The sequence below is a fragment of the Phocoena sinus genome, chromosome 7 (assembly GCF_008692025.1).
Source record: "Phocoena sinus isolate mPhoSin1 chromosome 7, mPhoSin1.pri, whole genome shotgun sequence".
NCBI lineage: Eukaryota > Metazoa > Chordata > Mammalia > Artiodactyla > Phocoenidae > Phocoena > Phocoena sinus.
Genome location: NC_045769.1, coordinates 32,848,176 through 32,865,817, shown reverse-complemented (window position 1 = coordinate 32,865,817; position 17,642 = coordinate 32,848,176). Strand labels below are relative to the sequence as shown.

General features: G+C 40.1%; 1 protein-coding gene across 2 annotated transcripts in view; it reads left to right on the top strand.

Annotated features, from left to right (window-relative positions):
* Positions 1-3,292: 3,292 nt before the first annotated feature.
* Positions 3,293-17,642, top strand: part of LOC116756568 (cytochrome P450 20A1) — a 78,620-nt gene continuing 64,270 nt past the window's right edge. Inside the window, exons 1-4 of one of the 2 annotated variants that reach the window (XM_032637189.1) lie at positions 3,293-3,506; positions 7,736-7,785; positions 8,403-8,569; positions 10,526-10,668. In XM_032637189.1, coding sequence (XP_032493080.1) covers positions 3,435-3,506; positions 7,736-7,785; positions 8,403-8,569; positions 10,526-10,668 — 432 coding nt within the window. In that variant the 5' untranslated portion in view covers positions 3,293-3,434. The remainder of the gene's footprint in view (positions 3,507-7,735; positions 7,786-8,402; positions 8,570-10,525; positions 10,669-17,642) is intronic. The other variant, XM_032637191.1, reaches the window with a different exon arrangement.

Here is a 17,642-nt window from a genome sequence, read left to right as displayed (position 1 = left end):
TGGTGCACCATGTCATTTACTTTGTGTGGAAAGATAAGATGTGGAAAGATAAGAGACCCAAAGTTAGAATATATACATATATATGGAATCATGGGCAGTGATGAAAGGCCTGGCCAGCTGCTGAGAGACATGAATGGAAAAAGATTTTAAGATTGGAGACAAGAAGGTCTGGGATAGAGGTAGGCACATGGACATGAGAGTGGGAAAGAAGTGTGAAAATCTTTGAGTCACATATTAGCACCCACCATGAAAGAGGCATTAAACAATCAAGTGGACTAAACAACCAATTCAATTCATGTCAGGTAGTCCCTGCACTGGCCACACCAGGGCCGGTGCAATGGGTAGGTACATGAACAAAGTAGCCACAATGGCAGAAATGGAGACTATCCATGGGCTTAACAGCATGAACCCTCCACTTACCAAGGCTGGTCTAGCTATTGCCACCACTGAATGTCCAATTTACCAACAACAAAGATAAATGCTTAGTGCCCAATTCCTCAAGGAGACCAATGGGCCACATGCTGGCAAGTTATGTATTTTGGGCCCCTTCCATTCTGGAAGGGCAAGTTCATTCTCATAGGAACAGACATGTATTTTATGTACATGGTTTGCCCTTTATGTCTACAGGGCCTTAACCAGCACCATTATCTTAAGGGCAGTGGAGTATTTGATTCATTGGCAAGGGATTCCACATAACATCACCTCAGACCAAAGGACCCACTTTACAGTAAATAAGTGCTGGAGGGAGCCCATGACAATGGAACTCACTGGTCATATCACATACATCACCCACAAGCTGTCATCCAGATAAAGCATCAGAATAGCTTGCCGATGTGACCTGGATAATTAGGAAGAGGTACAGCTGCCATTACACAATGGAATATGTAATAGTGTAGAACCCAGGTGATTTACTTGGGCACTACTTTGTACTTCTTTGCCCAATTGTGACTGCAAAGAGAAAAACCATAGTCTGAGAAGTACATGATTACCAGGTACTCAGGCAGTTCAGAATAATCCAATCATTCTTCCAGACTAATCAAGCCTCAAGACTTGGTAGCTGAGTAAAGAGAATCTACCATGGATAGCAGAGAAAGAAGATTATAAGTATCAGTTGTGGCCCTCAGAAAAACTACAGAGGCTAACTTCCCTTCCAAGTTTTTTCTCAGGAAGAGAGTAAGGTGGGTGTGTAGAAAAAGGCCCAGCAAAGCCCAATCATCGTGGGTAATTCTCATTCCAAACTTCCCTAGTATGTCATCAGAGTAATGGACAAGCAAGATATTGTGTGGAATACCATTACAAATAAGTTAGAAATTTTATCTTATTATGTCACAGAGGAGAACTGACGAAGTCCTGGAGTAAAACACTGATGGTGTAATGCTGTCTCTACTAGGTAAAGGCAAACTGTATCTGTTTATCCTTATTCATTAGAATTGAGAAAAAAAATTTGCACCCACCAAACAGGCAATTTAATGGCAATAATAATTGCCATGTGGATCAGAGTCCCAGCAGGAGACAGATGGCATGCTGAAACCAGTAATTAAAAGAGAGTTCAGTAAAGGAAATATTTATGAAGGTGTGGGAAAGGTTTAAGGAAACCACAAGGTTTCAGTGCTCCAAGACTAGCAGCAGAGGTGAGCCATCACCAACCCTAAGCCTGAAGTGGCAAGAAGGGAGTTCCATTTACTAGAAAGGCTATCTGTATGGGAAGGGCCATATGACAGGAGCTATGGTAAACAGTGAGTCCACAGCATGAAAGCCAGTAGAATGACTATCTTGACTTTACTTTCCTCTCATCCTGTCATCTTATGCTACTATTTCCCGTTGGCCAAATCCAACCAGAATTTGGATCAGAGGGCTAGGGAACCCACTGAGTGTCCTTTTATATGGACAGTACCACCTATAGAGCAGAGCAAGACAGGCCCATGCTTGGGAGTTACCCACATATCACAAATCCATAAAAAAGTTAAAGAACGCATGGGCAAATCAGTATTCGATGGTCAGTCAGGATTTGGTGGTTAATCAGGATTTTGTGGTCAATGAAACTGTTAACATCCATTCTCATAGCTAATACTGCTCAGGCTCCAGGGAAATTCTTCATATCTCACATTCTATATCTTTGAAATATTATAAAATGTGACTGCATCTAAATGCTATAAAGGTTTGTAGGCTGTGCTGCTATAAAACTGGAAGAGAATATAACAGTGGAAAGAGTATTTGAGCTTCAGCAAGTCGATAAAAATAGATAAATTACTTTAGCCAATCTTTGTTCTCAGCAGAAACACAATAGATTTTTGCATAATGAAACATTATTTCTTCTCTTAGGGTTCCATTAGTGGACTGGAAGTACTCAACAATTATTGTGGTGACCACAGTGGTTGCAATTGGCAGCTTAGGAACACTTTTCCATATTAAATTACTGTTTCTTTTAAAATAATATATATGTAGGTCTAGATATGATGTGAGTAAAGTGTGGTACCACTTCTTTATATTACCCTACAGATCTAGTTATCGCTTTAAGAGATGGTGAGAATCACAATATAAGTGATACAATTGTTATGATAAATTTAAACTGTTTTATAATATTTGCTGCAATAACAATGTTACCATATGCAACAACTCCATTACAGTTGAACACAATAGATTAAAGTCATTGTTCATTTCTGAAGCTAAAGATTACTTTAAAAATTTTATTGATAATTCCAGTTGCTACTGCCTCAACAGAGCAAAATTTCTTCAATTTGAAAGAATTAAGAAAACTATTCTATACATAAATTATGCTTCAATAAGCCTGAGATTGTTTTAAGAAAATCTATCCAAGAACCACAATGACCGAAGACAGGATAATTTGGCATTTCTGCAGACAGAAGACAAATGATGTCAAAAATCTTGACTTTAAAAATAGAGATTCTTCTGAAGTAAAGGGAAGAAAAATAAATTTTATGAAATAAATATATAATGTGTGAATTATGTATCTATATTTTATATTTGATCCAAACACCACTAGATTATTATAGAACATCCAGACATGTGCAATAAAGTTCAGTTAGATTTTGTTATTACATATATTTTAAATCTACTTGGAAAAGTGTTGGTCGGGGCACAGCGATGATAACTCCTAACGTTTTCTCCAAGCCAGGGTTCCTCCTCCCCCAGCAACTCGATCCCGGAGTCGTGGGCGTGTCTGGAGTCTCGGGCGTGCCAGGAGTCGCGTCCGCCGGAATCCCGCCTCGGGGCGCGGCTCCCATCTCCCAGAGCTCCTCCGCGCTCCCTTGCTCCCCTCGCCAGCCCTGTCGGCCCAGGCCACGCCCCCAGCGGTCCATTCGTTCGCTCGTTCCGCGGGCGGCCCCGCACACCCCTCCGTTGCGCGGGTCCCAGCACGCTGAGGCGCTGCTGCCGAGCGTGGAACCAAGACGTGGCTCCCGGGCGGAGGAGCCATGTTGGACTTCGCGATATTCGCCGTTACCTTCTTGCTGGCGTTGGTGGGAGCCGTACTCTACCTCTATCCGGTAACCGCCGGCTCGGCCTCGGTCTCGCCCGCATCCACGTCGCCCTGCCCGCGGCGGGCCGCAGGGGGCGGGCCCGGAGTGGGTGCGGGGAGAGCTCCTGCTGCGGTTCCGGCTCAGTCCAGCTCCGGGGCATGTGACGCTTCGCGGGCGCGCGCGGTGCTGGCGCTGAGGACGGAGCGGCGCGGGCCACACGGCCGCCTTCCGACGCCGAGTGAGGCGGGCAGGTGGTTCAGCAGCGCGGATGCGGCCGCCGGGGGCTGAGGGCTGGTCCGCGGGTCGGGCTTGCCTGCGCCTGCCCTCGCCACGCCACTGTTAAGGGCGGGTCTGAAGCGCTTTGGTGGCTTTCGGGCAGTAACTCTGCCCACTCCAGTTCCATTTTCTAGTGTGCCTGGGAGGAAACGCCAGGCTGCTCCACGCCTTTCCCCTTTCCCAAGGATTCTCCCCCAGTGTTTCTTTTGTCGTCTACTCTCCCATCTGTCTTTCGACTTTCATTCCTGAAATCCAAAGTCCTTAAGGTCCAGACCGGGTCTTGTTCCTCGCAGGGCCTCACGGGCTAAATAAAGCGGTCGTGGAAGGAGCCCTGTGCAGGGGGAGGTTAGCTGTGAGCTTCACCTAGCCTAGTGCTTTATCTCTGAATCTCCTTCCGGCCTTCTTTCTCTTCTTGCCTTCTTCAACCCCGGAAGGTGGTTCTGAAAACAAAGGAGCTAATGGATGAGGGATCATCTACAAAGCAAGGTGGTGGTTTTGTAGAAGTTGTAAAGCAGCAGCACAGTGCCAAATACATCACTGGCAATGACAGAACACCTTAAATATTCTCGCTGGTAAATGGGTTGGATTGGAGTATTGCAACTGCACAATCTGGAACTTTCAGTGAATCTTATTTTCTGAGAAATAGCCATCTGGAAGGTTAGGAGAGTGCGGGAGTAGGGAAATGAGATTACCAGGCAACTCACTTGAGGGTCATGAAATTAAAATAAGACTAGTCATTATGGATGTGTTTTTCCCCAGCAGTTTTTTTTTTTTTTTGCGGTATGCGGACCTCTCACTGTTGTGGCCGCTCCCGTTGCGGTGCTCCGGACGCGCAGGCTCAGCGGCCATGGCTCACGGGCCCAGCCGCTCCGCGGCATGTGGGATCTTCCCAGACTGGGGCACGAACCCATGTCCCCTGCATCGGCAGGCGGACTCTCAACCATTGCGCCACCAGGGAAGCCCTTCCAGCAGTTTTTCTTCATCTATGTGGAAACAGGGGCAGTTGACAGACTATTGGGTTTAATTAGAATTGGTGTTTTACTAGGTGCTTTTGACAAAAGGATATAGGGCAAGGGAGTGGTTATAATGGACCATGGAATCTCAGCTGGAGAGAGTGGAAAATGAGTATATGAGTGGGTGGGTTAAAAGTCCTTTTGGGGTAAAAATAGTTTTTGGAGTCAAGATGTTAAAAATAGTGAAAAGGAAAAATAGGAGGTGCTTGGAGATTTGGATGCTTGATGTTAAAACTCTGGAGATGGTGAAGTTATTGGTAATGTCAAGACCTAGTGTACAACCATAGGAATGAGTGGCTGAGATCAGGTGGAGTTTTGAGTTGGGGACAGATGGGTCAGGAAAGAAGATAAACTTCTGTAGGAATAGGAGTCTGGGGGACGAGGGAAGACCTGGGGATGGTAGTCCTGGGCTTAGTATGGTGTCTAATGTAGGTAAGGAAAAAGGTCATAGTAACATTCTGGATGGTCTCAAGGTAGATGATAGTGGTGAGGCTACGATTATCAGGGAGTTTGGCAGGGTCTTGCCAGGTGCATGCCAGTTTGGGGATCTCATCAATTTAGCTATGTGGAAGATGTGGATATAGTAAAGGGCAGGAGAGCATTTTGCCTGGTGTTCTGGGGCTCACTCTTCATTTCTCCTCTTGAAGGGTGGAGGTTGGTGTAGGAGCTGTCTTATGCAAAGCGCATAGACTTCTGAGGAAAATACATTTTTTGAGGTCTTGCTTGTGTGAAAATCTTTCTGTTCTAGCTTCACACTTGAATGATAGTTTGGCTTAGTGTAAAATTCTAAGTTGGGAATAATTTCCCCTTAGAATTATAGGGGCCACCACCCACCAGCCGGTTGTTCCTGAATCTGTAGTCTCAAGGTCTCTTTCCAGAAGGATGGTAATCACAAGGATGGTGTCTGAGGGATCTGTATACTGGCTTTTTGCTAATGGTTAAAATCTTGCCTCTTACCCCTGCCTTTCTGGTTACTGAGTGCAAATGTGATTGCTTCTTGTGGAAATTCTCCTCTGCAGACCCCCAGAGGAGGCCTCACAACTACGTAAATTAATCACTACTCCAACAGCTTAACACTTCCAAAAAAATTGGTTGGATTGTTCGTCCACTGTTGTCTCCTCCCATTCTCTTTATCGGTATTTTCTCCTTTTTTATATCTTCACTTTCATTTTGTGGGATTTCAGGAAGAGATCATTGATGAGTGTTATCAATCTACCATGTTTAAAGAGAAGTCAGGAAACTTGTTTCAGTCAATAATTTTAACCTAGAAAATAAAAAGTTGGCTTCTTTTATATGACTGACTTTTTCTTTTTCTAATTGAGTTCCTTCCATCCTTTTCCCCACTTTTTATAATATCAAACTTGACAAGTATCCATTATTGATGAGACTGTATGACAAAATTTTACATTGTAGGTTTCATTGTCATCAGTTAAATGCAAGTTGCACATACTATAACCTAGATAGTATTTTTTTTTTTTTTGGAAAGATTATCACTTCAGACTACTACTTTTTTTTGTTTGTTTTAAATTTATTTTTATTTATTTATTTTTGGCCACGTTGGGTCTTTGTTGCTGCGCATGGGCTTTCTCTAGTTGCGGCGAGTGGGGTCTACTCTTCATTGCGGTGCACAGGCTTCTCATTGCGGTGGCTTCTCTTTTTGCAGAGCACGGGCTCTAGGTGCGTGGGCTTCAGTAGTTGTGGCACACAGGCTCAGTCGTTGTGGCTCGCGGGCTGTAGAGCGCAGGCTCAGTAGCTGTGGTGCATGGTCTTAGTTGTTCCGTGGCACGTGGGATCTTCCCGGACCAGAGCTTGAACCCGTGTCCCCTTCATTGGCAAGAAGATTCTTAACCACTGCATCACCAGGGAAGCCCCTAGATAGTATTCTTATAGGATTTAGTACAAACTGTTAAACTCTTCAGTTAGTATCATTCAACCTAGTATCTCTCTTTTGGCATACATACCCCAAAGGAGTAAAAAAGTAAAGTTGTATAAAGATTTTCATGGCACTACATATAACAATGAGAAAATGAAAGAAAGAAATAGCCTAGATGTTTTATAACACTACAGCAGGAAGATGATTACACAATTCTGGATACATAGTGGAACACTGTTTAGCCTTTAAATGTTCAAATAAATAAATATTCATTTATTTGTATAATGTTAAGTAGGGGGGAAAAGGGCAGAATGTCAGACAAATAAACTCTGATTAGTACTAGCTAAAATCATTGACAAAATTCAGAATTGATTCTGGAGTTGACTATTTTAGGTTATTTTTCCTATAAATATTTAGTTTATTTAAAAATAGTTTTACAAGATATCTTATAAAAGTAATACGCTTGTTGTAAAATAAAAAAAAGACACTAGCCTCTAAACCCAGTGACCATAAACCCAGTACAAAATTGTAAAACATGAAAATTCCCCCAACTTTTTCATAGTTCATTCCTCAGAGGTTCTCACTTTAACAATTTGCTATGAATTATTTTGTTATTTACTTCTATACCAGACACCTTTCTGACTGTATGACCCTGATAATAATAACTGCATTAAAGCAAATGATGAATATCACATTGTATTTTGGTAAATTCTTTGACTAGAAAGAGAAGAACTATTTTAGGAATGAAACTATTATAATCATGACATTGATTTTTTTTTGAAAGCCAAGCCAGATGGGACCATATATAGTCTCAGAACAAAGAAAAATGTACTTGATTATGTATTAATTGATGAAGAATGGATGTTAAATTCTTCAACACCTTCGTTTAGTTGATAGAGAGGAGGAATATTAGGATAATGCTTTTCAATACAAAGAATCCAGTTTTTGTATTTTAATATAGAAATAATCTCTGAGATTCAACCAATTTGGAAAACCATCATTTAAGGTCCTGCAGATGTCTTGGGAAAATGCATCTGACTTATGGGATATGTGATAATTCATTATACTAAACTTCTTAAAATTTTTTCCCTAAGGCTTCCAGACAAGCTGCAGGAATTCCAGGGATTACTCCAACAGAAGAAAAGTGAGTTGTTTTTTTAAATCAAGTAGAGTCAACTCTTAATTTTGGATCAAAACTAAACCATATCTTTAGATTACTCAGTTTATTTCATTCCTTTGTTTTCTCTAAACTTATCTCTGGGCATACTACCTAAACTTTGTTAAGAACAGAAAGGAAGCCTGTATAAATCAAAACCTTTAATTTCTTTCACTTCTGTTAGCCAGAGAGTGTTGAAAATAGAAAGAAAGGATTAAGATAGAAGGAAATAAGAAAAAGTTGCCATAGCTGATTTAAATTAGTCTGTGATTTAATAGCCAATGACGGTGTCCATTGCTATCTCAGAATGAGTTGCTGCAAAAATTGGATAGTTTTCCAGTGTCTAAGTCAGATGTTCCTCATATACCTTTTTTATTTGGTATGAAGTGTTATGAATTCTCAAAATATCAGACAAATCCATATCCAAATGTAACTACCGAAAGAGAGAAGTCAAATATAATTCAGTTTTGGATTTTGCAGTAATTTGAATTTTGTGTATTTTTGCTCTCATCTGTTGACACAGTTAATTCAGAATCAACTAGTATTGTTTTTCTGATTCTTCCATGTTAAATTGATTATTTTGTCAAATGTTGCTCTTTTTTCAGAGATGGTAATCTTCCAGATATTGTGAACAGTGGAAGTTTGCACGAGTTCCTGGTTAATTTGCATGAGAGATATGGGCCTGTGGTCTCTTTCTGGTTTGGCAGGCGCCTTGTGGTTAGTTTGGGCAGTGTTGATGTGCTAAAGCAGCATATCAACCCCAATAAGACATGTAAGTTTAATTTTCTTTTTAATTAGAGTAGATGTCTATAAATGAAGATCCATACATTGTTCTTAGGAATAGCTAACATTTATTAAATACTTTGTATTATATGCCAGACATTGTGCTGAAGTCTTTATATTAATTACTTCATTTAAGACACAGTATTGTAAAATGATTATTTTCTTCCTTCAGTTTATAGATATGTATGAAAAAAATCCCAGTGTAAATGCCAACAGGATTTTTTTGGAACCTGAAAAACTAGTTCCAGGGTATGTCTGAAAGAGTAAAGGTACAAGAGCAGTTAAGAAACATCTAGAAAGAACATTAGTGCGGGAGATTCTTGTACCATCAAGTCGAACAGTGTATTATAAAACTTGATTAACTTAAAGAATCTTGTACTGTGATAGGACTAGACGGTTTGATGGAATGGAGTAGGTAGCCCAGTAGACAAACCGAGTATATATGATAAAGGTAGCATTTTATGATAAAGGGGAAAGGTAATAAATGGTTTGGGAAAACTAGTTAGCTATTTGGAAAAATAAATCTCAGTCCCTGTCTCACTCTTTATATCAAAATAAATTAGAAATGATTAAAATTTGGAGTCATAAAAGTAATAGAAGAAAAAATGGTTAAATCTTAAACTTTTTTGAGGGGGTTGTTGATAAGCCCTTTTGTACCCTGACACGAGATCTAAGAGCCATCAATCACAAGATGGGTAAATCTGTCTATATAAAAATGAAAAAATTTCAGTACAATAAAAAACACCATGAAAAAGAGAGATAGGAAAATGTTGGCCACATACTATATTTCTGTAAAATAAAAAGGTACCATGAAGAAGTTTAAAAGAGAGATGGGGGAACTATTTACCACGTATATATATATATAAAGTAAATGAAAACTAATAAGAAAAGTAAAATGCAATTGTGGAAAAATGGGCAAAAACAAGGTAATTAAAAAAGAAGAAATAAAAATAGCCAGTAAGCAAATTAAAAGATTTCAATCTCACTAATAATCAGTGGGATGCAAATAAAAATGAGATTTTCACTCATCTGACTAGAAGAGATGAAAAATGTTGGCAAAACTCATTGTTGGTGAGGGAATGGAGAAACGTGGAGTATAAATGTTTTACAAGCTATCTGGAGAGAAGGTTGGCAGTGACCTTTGACTTATCTTAAGGAATTATCATCAGCTGATAATCACATAGATGAGAAAAGACATTAGTATTATTCATAATAAAAACTTAAAACTTTTTAATGGCTGCATTAAAGGATACATTCAGGCGTTAATATGATGATATAGGTTTATTTTATTTTGTTCTTCAGATACTCATATAGCAATTTCTATATGCCAGCATTATTGTAAGACCTTAACGCACGTTAACTGATTTAATCCTCAGAACACCTTATGAAGTACGTATTATGATTATCCCCACTTTACAGAAGAGAAAACTGATGTACAGAGAGGCTAAGTTATTTGCCCAAAGTCACACAACTAATTAGTGATGGAGCTGGGACTTGAACCTAGGCTCTCTGGGCTGGGTCTGTTTTCTGTTTTTTCTTTTTTTTTTTTTTTTTTTTTTTTTTTGCAGTACGCGGGCCTCTCACTGTTGTGGCCTTTCCTGTTGCGGAGCACAGGCTCTGGACGGGGCGCAGGCTCAGTGGCCATGGCTCACGGGCCCAGCTGCTCCGCGGCACGTGGGATCTTCCTGGACCGGGGCACGAACCCGTGTCCCCTGCATCGGCAGGCGGACTCTCAACCACTGCGCCACCAGGGAAGCCCTTTCTTGCCAATTTTTATTGCCTCTTGAGCTGTTCACATTTAGGAAAGACAAGGGAGTTGTGAAAAAAAGTTCATAGTCTCTTGGCTACAGTCCCGTACCTCCCTGATCTCTGTTCTTTTGCTGGAGATTTATTTATTTTTTGAGTGATTACTTTGCCTTTGAAATGTTTAATTTGTCTGTTTCAGCGGACCCTTTTGAAACCATGCTAAAGTCATTATTAAGGTATCAGTCTGATAGTGGGAACGTGAGTGAAAACCTCATGAGGAAAAAAATGTACGAAAATGGTGTGACTAATTCTCTGCGGAGTAATTTTGCTCTCCTGCTAAAGGTAAGGTAGTTTGTCCTGGAGTTCTGTCATACAGATAATAGTATATGGATCTTCCTCGAGTTACGATGGGGTTATGTCCTGATTAACACATCGTGAGTTGAAAAATATCCTAAGTTGAAAATGCATTTAAATACACCTAACCTCCTGGACATCATGCTTAGCCTAGCGTGCTTTAAACATACGCAGAACACTTACGTTAGCCTGCAGTTGGGCACAATCATCTCACACTAAGCCTATTTTATAATAGGGTGTTGACTAGCTCGTGTAATTTATTGAACACTGTACAGAAAGTGAGAAATAGATTGTTGTCTGGGTACAGAATGGTTGTAAGCTTATGGGCTCTTTGCTGTTATGGTCCCATGGCTGGCTGTGGGCTATGGCTGCTGTCGCTGCCAGCGTCACAAAGTGTCGTACTTCATACGCTAGCCCAGCAGAAGATCAAGATACGTTCAGAGGACTGTTTCTACTGAACGCTTATGGCTTTTGTGCCATGGTAACATTGAAAAATTGTATGTCGGAGACCGTCTGTATATTTTAACTATTAGTGTGTCTTTGTCTTTCCTACTCTTTTCTTACCTGTCTTTCTAAGCTGAATTTTACTCTTTTTTTGCGGGGGCGGGCCGCACTGCAAGGCTTGTGGGATCTTAGTTCCCTACCCAGGGGTTGAATCCATGCTCCCTGCAGTGGAAACGCAGAGCCTTAACCACAGGACCGCCAGGGAAGTCCCTCTAAGCTGATTTTTATTCTCCTGAAATTCTAAAATGAAACAAAAACAAAACAAAAATCTTAACATCTAGACTCCCTATGTAAGTTGGAATGATGGGAGCAGAGAGAACCTGAAGACATTTTATGTATCAGTAGATTTGTCCATTGTTTTCAGACCAGACTAAACCAGCATTTCCTAAAATATGGTCTGAACTCACCTGAAACACTCCTTCTTGTTTAAGGTGCAGATTAGTGGGCCTTTACTTGGACAAACTGAATCACTGGGAGTGGCACCTGACATTTTTAAGAAGCTCAGCAAATCATTTACAAAGGTTGAGAACAATACTAATCCGTACCGTTTCCTTTTTGTTTCTAAAGACCCTTAGCCAAGCCCTGTGCACTGCCTCACAGTTCCTTGTGCTCCCACAGGGCTGTTGCAGACCTTCACCCTTATTCTAGTACTGCCAGTCCTACCAACCCCTTTGCTTGCTGTAGATGTCCTAGCCTCCTGCTTTGCTGAGACTATGGAGTCCTTTACATGTGAACTCCCTCAGTAGCCTGTTCCCCCACCAGTAGACTCTGTCCATCACAAACCTTGGTTCTTTTTTCTTATTTTAAATCTTGAAGAATCCTTCCTTCTGTCCAAAGCTAATCTATCCATTTGTGCCATTTAAAAATAATGTAATATATAAAAGTAATATATAGTTGCTAAAGAAAACGTGGAAAATCTGATAGTATAAAGAAATCACCCATAATTTGACTATAGATATTTAATATGGTTGAGATCATATTGTATGTACAATTTTATATACTTTTCCACTATAAAACGTATCGTAAGCGTTTCCCCATCGTTAAAAAATTTGCAGGGACTTCCCTGGCCGTCCAGGTGAAGACTCTGCACTTGCACCGCGGGCGTGGGGTGAGGGTGGGGTGAGCATGGCTTCGAGGTTCCATCCCTGGTTGGAGAACTAGGGTCCTGCATGACCTGTGGCTCGGCCAAAAAGAAAAAGAGAAAAGAAAAGAGAAGAAAATTTCCAAAAATAACTAAAATTATGCTTTTTCTGCTAGTCACTTTATAAAATATGGAAACATTTAGAGAAGCCCTAAGAAAAAAAAAAAAAACATTTTTACTGCTGTTCATTCCCCGGTGATAACCATGTTTAACATTTTAAAATACTTTGCATCATTCCAGTCATTTCTGTGTACAGTAGAATTTCAATCAGCATTATACTATATAGATAGTTTTAGACTGCATTTTTATTTACCATTATATGATAAGTATTTTTATAACAGTAAATATTCTTAGAAAATTACATTTGAAAAGAGTCTCTAATGTCACTTTTACCTTCTGAATATCTTTCAAATTGCTCTACTCCACCAGCACTGCTCCCATCCTGGTTTAAGCTTCCATCATCTTATGTGGATTGCTTGTTTCTCTGCCTTCTCTCTGCCCTTCTCCAATTTCTACCCTCTGTTAGGGATTCTTAGGCTTCTTTTAAGACATGTACCCCTTGCAGTTGTGGTGAAACCTACAGACTCCTTCGGAGAATAGCATTTGAAAATGTGAAACTACAAAGGAAACCAATATAGTTTTTATTTTGTTGTATGTTTAATGTAGCTTCTTGGGAAGTAGTAGTATTGTATAGAGCAGAGACTTTAAGCTTGGGCAAAAGGCTTTGAATCTTATTTCTGTCATTTAGTATCTGCATGATTCTTTGTGTGTTACTTAGCCTTTGTGAGCTTTTATTGCCTCTTTTTTTCTTTTTTGGCCACTCTGCAGGGATCCCTTAGTTTCCCGACCAGGGGTCAAACCTGTGCCCCTTGCGTTAGAAGCACAGAGTCTTAACCACTGGACCATTAGGGAGGTCCTCTTGCCTCATCTTAAATCGAGGATAATAGCATCCACGTTACAAATTTGCTGTGAGGATTATATGAGGTCGTGATGTAAAATACCTAACAACAGGTCTTAGAACAGAGTAACTACTCAAAAAAATACCTTTCCTTCCTTTGTTTGAGAAGTAGATTTTCCTGCTGTTTGTTTGCTGCTCCCCCCGCCTCCCAACGTTCTTCTGTTCTGTTAAAATTTCTTCTTTCTTACATTTTTCCTGCTCCTCTGAAACTACACCTCCTTAATAATGCTTCCAATTTAGTTAATGCGTTCCTTCTTTCATGCAGGGTTTTTATAGTTGATGGGCCTATATCTGTCCCATTTGGAGGGTTACATAGGAGTCCTTACTGTTCTATATAGATTAAACCCACATTCACTCACAAGTACACAAATACACCCCACTGACTTTCACATTATATATGATAAATAATTTTAAAAATCATGGAAAAAAATTTTTTTTGAATTTTATTTTATTTATTTTTCTATATACCAGTTTCTCGTTAGTCATCCATTTTATACACATCAGTGTATACATGTCAAACCCAATCTCCCAATTCATCACCCCTCCACCCCACTTTCCTCCCTTGGTGTCCATACGTTTGTTCTCTACATTTGTGTCTCTATTTCTGCCCTGCAAACCGGTTCATCTGTACCATTTTTCTAGGTTCCACATATATGCGTTAATATATGATATTTGTTTTTCTCTTTCTGACTTACTTCACTCTGTATGACAGTCTCTAGATCCATCCACGTCTCTACAAATGACCCAGTTTCCTTCCTTTTTATGGCTGAGTAATACTCCATTGTATATATGTACCACATCTTCTTTATCCATTCATCTGTCGATGGGCATTTAGGTTGCTTCCATGACCTGGCTACTGTAAATAGTGCTGCAGTGAACACTGGAGTGCATGTGTCTTTTTGAATTGTGGTTTTCTCAGGGTATATGCCCAGTAGTGGGATTTCTGGGTCATATGGTAGTTCTATTTTTAGTTTTTTAAGGAACCTCCATACTGTTCTCCATAGTGGCTGTACCAATTTACATTCCCACCAACAGTGCAAGAGGGTTCCCTTTTCTCTACACCCTCTCCAGCATTTGTTGTTTGTAGAGTTTCTGATGACGCCCATTCTAGCTGGTGTGAGGTGATGCATCACTGTAGTTTTGATTTGCATTTCTCTAATAATTAGTGTAAAAATCATGAAAAATTTAAATAAAAATAGAATAGTATAATGAACATCTGTAGTCTCATCACCAAACTTTTAACAGTTAGCAAATTAGACGCAATCTTACTTTATCTATACCCCGACTTACCTCCCCTATTTTCTCTCTGGATTATTTTTAAACAGATTCCAGACATCATACAGATGAGGGCATACTTTTTCAAGGGCTTAACAGTATTTAGCATGTAATAGCTACTTGGTCAGGTTTCTTTTCTTTTCCTTCTCACCTTCTGTAACTTTGTTCATTCCTCCTAAAAATATTCAGACTGCCCATTATAAGACTTTTGTGACTTTTTTGAGTTGTAGAATAGCTGATAAATCTTAAGAGGATGCCATTTTTTTTTTTTTTTTTTTTTTTTTCGGTACGTGGGCCTCTCACTGTTGCGGCCTCTCCCGTTGCGGAGCACAGGCTCCGGACGCGCAGGCTCAGCGGCCATGGCTCACGGGCCCAGCCGCTCCGCGGCATGTGGGATCTTCCCGGACCGGGGCACGAACCCGCGTCCCCTGCATCGGCAGGCGGACTCTCAACCACTGCGCCACCAGGGAAGCCCGAGGATGCCATTTTGACTCATCCTACAGTATTTACTTTTTAAAAATTACATTCAGTAAATGCTTTATGCCATATTTTCCTTATTCTTCAATTCTGTTTGAAACTCACACTTTTCATTCAAGATTTGAGGCTGTAAAAAAAAAAAAAAAAAAAATTAAAAAAAAAAAAAAAAAGAGATTTGAGGCTGGCTTGTTGAGTTTACCGGAAGCATTAATTAACATTTGGCTCCTCTGCACAGTTTTGCTTCCAAAAACTAAGCGAACAAGGCCTTTAACCATGGCCAGCTGCTGATTAGTCTTTCTCCTTTCCAGTTCCTATTTCTAACTGATAGCCATTATTCACAGGGCCATCAGGACATCTGTATATCAAATTTCCACCTTCTCATTATTGTCAGTACTATTTGGTTTTGTTTTGTTTTAAATATTCATTTATTTGGCTGTGCCAGGTCTTATTTGTGGCACACGAGATCTTCATTGTAGCGTGCGGGACCTTTAGTTGCAGCATGCGGGATCTTTAGTTGTGGCATGCAGAATCTAGTTCCCTGACCAGGGATCAAACCCAGGCCCCCTGCGTTGGGAGTGTGGAGTCTTAACCACTGGACCACCAGGGAAGTCCCAGTCAGTACTGTGTTGTATCATCATGTTCTCTGGACCTCTCAGGCTGCCTGCTTGGGTTGTCATAGCTGATCCTGTCACACCTGAATGTCCTACCTGAAAGCAGTTATGTTGCCTCTGTCTAAGCATTCACCAGTCAGAACGTTTCTGTTCTGTTTAAACACCTAACATTTGTCTGTAAGAATCTTCGTATTTAATTGTATAGCTCCAGGGAATTTTACCTATTTCTCTTTGCTTTGCTTTCAGTGATTATGCTTTTCAGTAATCTTTATTGTTAAAAGCCTTAATTAGTCTTTCTTCTCTGCTTCAAACTAAGTAATTCTAACTTCTTTAATCGTAGGCTCTCTTTCCCAAATTTTCAATCTTTTTTGTCCTTGCTCTGTATTGCGTTTTTTTCTCCTCCTGTCTGATCAACGGCAAATCAAAGTGGAAAATTATTTCCCAGTTTTCACATTTCTTGCCATCATATTTTCAAGCTTTGGTTCATAGACTGGGTCCATACATGAGAAATGTGTTTCAGGTTTATGTTTTCAACCCCATAGCACAAGCCAGTTACTTAGCTTACTCATTAGTCAGATATACCAATTAATATTTAATCAGTAAGAACATGATTGAAGAGGGCTGTAGTCAGAGCATCGTCTTCCTCCCTACTAATGGTTTTTCTTTAAGAGAACAGGGCTGTTTATCAGAGTTATCACTCCAAAATAAGCTGTACTTCATACTGACACAATAAATCTTTTGCCCTTTTTTTTTTTTTTTTTTTTTTTTTATTTATTTTTGCGGTACGCGGGCCTCTCACTGTTGTGGCCTCTCCCGTTGCGGAGCACAGGCTCCGGACACGCAGGCTCAGCAGCCATGGCTCACGGGCCCAGCTGCTCCGCGGTATGTGGGATCTTCCCAGACCGGGGCACGAACCCATGTCCCCTGCATTAGCAGGCGGACTCTCAACCATTGCGCCACCAGGGAAGCCCTCTTTTGCCTTTTTTATTTTTATTTTGGTCCAGATCTGAATTCTGTATTCTGACTCTTCTCTAATCCTCTCAAACCTCATCCTGTGAGTTCTGGTTCCTTCCTGCCCTGACCGTCTCTGCTCAAAGGCTGTGTGTAAACGTCCACTTTAGTTCTGTGAGTGTAACTTCTCTCTTCTGTGTGCTTCAGCCCCATATGCTCCTATGACTTTTGGGTTAAACTCTGATTTACGAAGTATTTTAGAATTTATGACAGTTTTCCAGAACCCTCTTAATTGACAGCTTAGTAATAATAGCCAAAATTATTGAACTTATTGGTTTAATACTATCAAGTGAAGCTCATCAACAGATTGTTAGAATTCCTATCTAATATACATAGTCAAGGTTCATAAACTAAGAGATTCATATAAGCCTCTAGCAGATGTACTAGATATGTATGTCGAGTAAAAACCTCCACGAATCATTTCTAATATATGCATTGTTTTGTAGAGTACTGTGCAAAACAAATGGATGAGCAAATCACAACACAGTTCTGTGATACAAATGACAATATTGATAATAAAATTTTTATGCTCATGGCTAAAAAGGGGGAAAAAAAGGCTTTAACAGCATAGGCTGAAAGCATTTCCACAGTTAGTTGCATAATCAGTAATAATCTGGTACTGTGGGGAGATAGTCACAGTTAAAGTCTCTGATAAGTCACAGATTGTCCTAATAGGTTTTTAGGATACCATTTGGGTCCTAAATTTGGACCCAAATGGTCCAAATTTAGGAATACCATTTATAGTTCCAGTGTTTAGGAATACCATTTATAGGTTTTTTTTTTGAACATGTAATATCCCACAGAAGAAAGGTCACCAGAAAACTGACTACCTATCACTTAGAACTGAGGAAATATATACCCTGGATTTCATTTAAAAACCAGCTATGTACAGAAGCTCTTACACATTATTAAGGAAAAGATACAAGCCCCAGTAGAAAAATGGCCAAAGAAGTGAACATGCAGTACATTGTGGAAAACATGTAAA